The sequence below is a fragment of the Cryptotermes secundus genome, unplaced genomic scaffold (assembly GCF_002891405.2).
Source record: "Cryptotermes secundus unplaced genomic scaffold, Csec_1.0 scaffold2346, whole genome shotgun sequence".
Taxonomy (NCBI): domain Eukaryota; kingdom Metazoa; phylum Arthropoda; class Insecta; order Blattodea; family Kalotermitidae; genus Cryptotermes; species Cryptotermes secundus.
The window spans coordinates 170334-175949 of NW_019743195.1; the positions used below are offsets into that span (position 1 = coordinate 170334).

The following is a 5616-nucleotide window of genomic DNA, read 5'->3' on the forward strand; positions in this document are numbered from 1 at the left end:
AAGAAGAAGAATCTTTTCGCCAGCAAATTGGACTTAAATTTGAGAAAGAAACTAGTGAAATGCTACATTTGGAGCATTGCTTTATATGGGGTTGAAACTCGGACACTTAGAGCAGTAGATCAGAAACACCTGGAAAGCTTCGAAATGTGGTGTTGGAGAAGGATGGAGAAGATCAGTTGGACCGATTATGTGAGAAATGAAGAAATGTTATTTAGAGTCAGTGAGCAGAGGAATATCCTACACGAAATAAGAAAACGGAAGGCTAATTGGATTGGTCATATCTTGCGCGGTAACTGCCTTCTAAAAGAAGTTATTGAAGGAAAGAGAGAGGGGCGGATAGAAATGACCAGAAGACGAGGAAGAAGACGTAAGAAGATGCTGGATGACCTTGGGGACAGAAGAGAATATTTTCATTTGAAGGAGAAAACTCTAGATCGCATCAAGTGGAGGAACTGTTTTGGAAGAGACTGTGGACCTGTCGTCTTGACAGATTACAGATGAATGAATGAGTCTGCATTACTGACGACGTTATATTTCCAGCCTTGACACCATAAATAAGCACATATCTTAAATAAACAAATATGACGGCCCAACGAAATATATTAGTACAGTGAAACTGAATGGTGAATTATTATTTATTGCTAGCGGGGTGGGACTAAGCCCCTTGTACTGCGGCCACTTCTGGCCTATTGTACCAGCCCCAGATGATAGGTGATGGTGATTGTGGAGCAATTGGTGAAATGAAGATTGGCAGGGGAAACCGAAGTACTCGGAGAAAACCTGCCCCAGCGCCACTTTGTCCACTTTAAATCCCACTTGACCAGACCCGGGATCGAACCCGGGCCGCCGCAGTGAGAAGCCAGCGACTACCCGCTTGAGCAATGGCGCGGCCCGACTGGTGAATCATTGTACATAGACTACATGGAACTTTATACACGAAGGTGAATGTAGCTTCCTCTGTCCTAAGCACCACGCCATAGCAACCCAGACAAGCTTCGCTTAATCTATACCTCGAACCGGATGAATATTGGTAGCCAGTTTCACGTACATGCTGTGTTTTACACCCGGGGGTACGAGATCTGGATAGGCGTTTGCATAGACCCTAAGAATCATTCTAGGCAATAGAAGAGCTCCTGATGTTCCCTGGAACAGAATCTTCGGCATCCAGATATAAGTTAGTTACCACAGACTGAATTCTCAACATTAGTATCGATCAGTTTGTTATAGTACTATGAAGTACTATTTCGGGGTAGAATCAAATCTTGAAAGATAATGTTAAAACAAAAAAAATGAACTACTCTATGTTGTCACATATTAGGTGACTAGACTCCGAGTTCGGATCGGTGATTGGATTTATTGGACTTTTGATACGCGAACTGCAATTAATTATAATAATTTCATGATCTATATATTTAACAAATAACTACAGCACGCAATAAGTCTTATAATTCTTCTTCTATGTCTTCACCGGTTGTGCCTGGTAACACTCCCAAAGCCTACGTGTTCCACGGCTCCGGCCCTCGCTGGCTGGCGCCCATCTCACGACAGGCTCGGTGTTGCTACTCAAAGGCTTCAAACGGTGGGGGCTTCCCGCCAGTGGGTGACTGTCTCGGACTACCTGCCTCCGAACTCGACTTACCATACTCACCAATCAACTGAACTTCCAGCGATTTCCAGTCCTGACGTAATGGACTATTTAGAGTAACCCATTTCATGTAAGATTTGAGGTTTTCACGGCCGTAACTATGAAATTTGCTGTCCTCTGGGATGTGACACAACTGAGCTCGGAAGATGAGTCCTAATATTTCGAAGGAACATGCTACTGCCATTTTCAGAGGGCAGCAGTAGTTTTCACTCCCTTCAATTTTAATTCGTAAAATTGTGTTTCATTTACCGCAAAAGGCAGGAAAGCAGCTATTCTATTTGAGGAAGGAAAATCAGAAACCCAAAACAGTATTAAACAGGCCTTCTAGCGAAAACTCTTGTTATTCGTCCTGGATTTTGTTAAAATAAACTTTGCTAAAATAATGAAATTGATTATAGAAATATTATCAATGTACATTTCTTATTCAGCAGTGTTGTATTGTTTGAATGAATATAGGCCTGCTCTTTAGCAAAATGAATGGGTAGGTAAATAAATAAAATTTACCTAAATCTTCAGAATACACACCCCATTAACGAGAGAAGTGTCACTGAAAATACTTGTTAAATGAAAACAATGAAACCGATTATTTTCTTTGAGAAGCTTATGATTATATGTGTGTGTGTGTGTGTGACGCATGTGTGAATTAAACAGTTTCCAAGCATTGAAATAGCGGTAGATATGTGTAGCTATTTTGGTTGCAGTAACCTCTTACGGTCGTCTAATAATCAGACAGAAACACAGGAAAGACCGCTGAACGAAAGAATTCTCTCTTTCCCATCCTCTTAATTTCAGGTTTCATCGAAAGTGTTTCATCTCAAGCTATAAGTTTATTCATTGTTGTTTTGTCTTTCGTTTCAGAACATTGTTGTAGGAATTGGTGGAGCGATGCTGTCTTGCATTGGGGACCTGACAGCCAAGAAGCAGGAGGCCCTGCTATTTCTTACGTTGTCCATCCTCGTTATAAATGTAGTGAACATTGTTATCCTGGAGATTGGAGAATGGCACTTCTTCATGACAAGCAACATACAAGAAATCATTGGACAGAAAAACCTTAAGAAACTGGTTTTGTATGGTACTGTATGCGCATGCTCTATTTTTAATGTCTCTTGTTCTTACAACTTGAATAAATATATTATTGTATTCAGAATGAGCGAATATAGGGTCTGATTTGCCCATCTATCTGCCCTCATATTTTTATCTTTAAAATTATTTGGTAGATTTAGATTAAATTTAGTATTGGGGAAATTGAATTGAAATTCTTGGATGAAATTCGTTTTGGTTCTTATGAATCCTGTAAAATCCGTAGTTTATATGACACTCATAAACGGTTCATCCTTCAGTGCAATATAAAATCCAAATATTCGGAGTCATAACATTATGGTCATCTGAGAAATGATGCCATGGAGTTTGGAAGAGAGGAGTCAGCTTTTTTTAGGAGAGGGATGATAAGATTAATTTGAGCTTCGTGTGAATTATCATCATCATCATCATCAGTAATCTGTCAGACGACAGGTCCATAGTCTCTTCCAAAACAATTCCTCCACTTAATGCGATCTAGAGCTTTCTCCTTCAAATGACGGTATCCTCTTCTGTCCCCAAGGTCATCCAGCATCTTCTTACGTCTTCTTCCTCGTCTTCTTGTCACTTCTATCCGCCCTTCTATCTCTCCTTCAATAACTTCTTTTAGAAGGCAGTGTCTGCGTAAAACATGAATTATGCCGAACCAAAATTAAATTTATTTGGTAAGAATTGGCAAAACTCAAATTCGAAAATACGTCGACATCCTTTCAGTAATTTCTGTGGAGAAACGTGGAGATGGAAGGAAATACTGACATAATATACCCATTTTTCTTTCATTTGAAGCACTCTATGAAAGCACCCAGTAAAAATAGAAAAAATGAGAATGCTTATTCCAGCCTGCAGCACACGAATTTTCTATATGCGTTTTATACGATCTTTATTTTCTGTACTTAGAAATATATTGTTGACGGAGCTAATGAGCAATAAGAACACTACATTAATAAAGTTAATGGGCAGAAGGAGGAAAAGTTGCACAGGCGCATAAATTTTATGCTCTTACCACTTCCATTAATCCTTCAAAGCCCCGTGGTCATTATGTGTACCGACCACTTTGACACACTAGAACTCTGTATTGTGTCCATACAATGCATTTATGTGCTTCGTATGGTTCGCACAAACAACGATTGTTTTCCTAAAGAACATTAACCGGTTTGTCTTTGTAGCATAGATGTAACGAGTTTCCTGTGAGGTATGAATTGAATTCTTTTATTTTGTATTAATTAGAAGAAAATAATTCTAAGAGAAATGTTAAACGTGCTTTCGGAAGTATATCGTAGATTTCAACGTGATAAATATATAATAAACTCTGCGAACGTATTTCATAGTATTAACTTTTGTAGGGCAGCATTTTTTAATAGTTTTAAAGCAGTTCGCAAAATCTAAGATGACACACAGCATCACCATTTAAAAGGAGTCAATGACTTATATCTCGGAAAAAAAAATCGATCTTGCGTGCTTTAACGGTAACTCCACGCGATGCATGTTGTTTCTTTGACAGGAAATTCGTTAAATGCGGATAAAAAACGTCATGTTTCTGTAAGTGCCGTTGCTATACTTCTGTCTTTCGTCTAATCTTGGTTTTAGATTAAATTAATTCAGACTTCTACGCAGATGAAAGTATCACAACGCTGTTTACTGTCAGTTCTCTGTTGTTATTTTTATCTAGAAAATATTATGTGCCAAATAGGAGCTAAAGGTGTCGCCGTAGGCTTCAAGGCTGCCAATTTAATCGAAAGTGATGAGGATTAGAAACTTACATGAAAAATATTTATCGTTATATATTTCTGAGATATAAACTAATTTTATTAAACTAGTTATTTACTCCTTGGTTCTACGATGCTTGTTTTTCTCTATTATTTACCTTTTCCTTCCACCCTTCGCTTTCACAGCCCGTAAATCATTCTCTGCATCTTGCAGACATCTCACTTTCCGCCTCTTCTCTACTTTTGACCTGGATTACATTTTTTAGTCATCACTATTTGATCGATTCTGATATCGTGTCCCAATAATTTCGATACTCTACTAATATCTGCTATACGGGCAGAGGTTTTATTCTCGTCAATTGTGATTCTCCAAACCCCTTATTTACGTTACTACTCCATAAATCTTCCTCACAATATTTCTTTCCACGTACTCAGCATAACTTGATCCTTTTCACACGAACCATGTTTCACGTCCATACATCACAAATGATTTAATGTCATTTTGTATATTTTCAGCTTTTAATTCTACTGAAAAGTTAATTTATAATTTTGTGTTTCGGGAAAAGAGGTTCTGGTAAAATATGCCACCAGAGAAAATGGCCTGTGTGTAAGAAACTTACTCCTCGATTTAACGGAATCATTTCTTCTGTATTTCCCAGTTTATTCTCCGGTTGACATAAGAAACTTCCCCGTAACAGTCTGGTTGTTATCGTGTATGTGTATGTGTATGTGTATGTGTACTTTAACCGTCAGTCGTGTTGCGAGCCTAACGCGTATCTAGTACGTTTTTTTTATTGCTAGTGGGGTGGGACTAAGTCCCTTGTACTGCGGCCATTTCTGGCCTATTGTACCAGCCCCAGATGATACGTGAAGGTGATTGTGGGGCAATTGATGGAATGAAGATTGGCAGGGGAAACCGAAGTACTCGGAGAAAACCAGCCCCAGCGCAAATCCCACATGACCAGACCCGGGATCGAACCCGGGCCGCCGCGGTGGGAAGCCAGCGACTAACCGCTTGAGCTAAGCGGCCTCCGTAGTCTAGGGGTAACGTTCCCACCTCATGACTCAAGGTACGTGGGTTCAAACCCGGAGGAGGTCGTGGAATATTTAAGGGCGGAAAAATTCAGGGAACAAGTCCTCCGGGAGGGACTTCAAGCCGTGGGTCCCGTGTCGTAGATTTACGGCACG

The 5616-nt window shown here is 39.6% G+C and overlaps 1 protein-coding gene across 5 annotated transcripts in view; it reads left to right on the forward strand.

Moving 5' to 3' along the window:
- Positions 1–5616, forward strand: part of LOC111874098 — an 18143-nt gene that overhangs the window by 5588 nt on the left and 6939 nt on the right. For all 5 annotated transcript variants that reach the window (XM_023869320.2, XM_023869319.2, XM_023869318.2 and 2 more), the window contains one exon: positions 2504–2717. In XM_023869320.2, the coding sequence (XP_023725088.1) occupies positions 2531–2717 (187 nt within the window). In that variant the 5' untranslated portion in view covers positions 2504–2530. The remainder of the gene's footprint in view (positions 1–2503; positions 2718–5616) is intronic.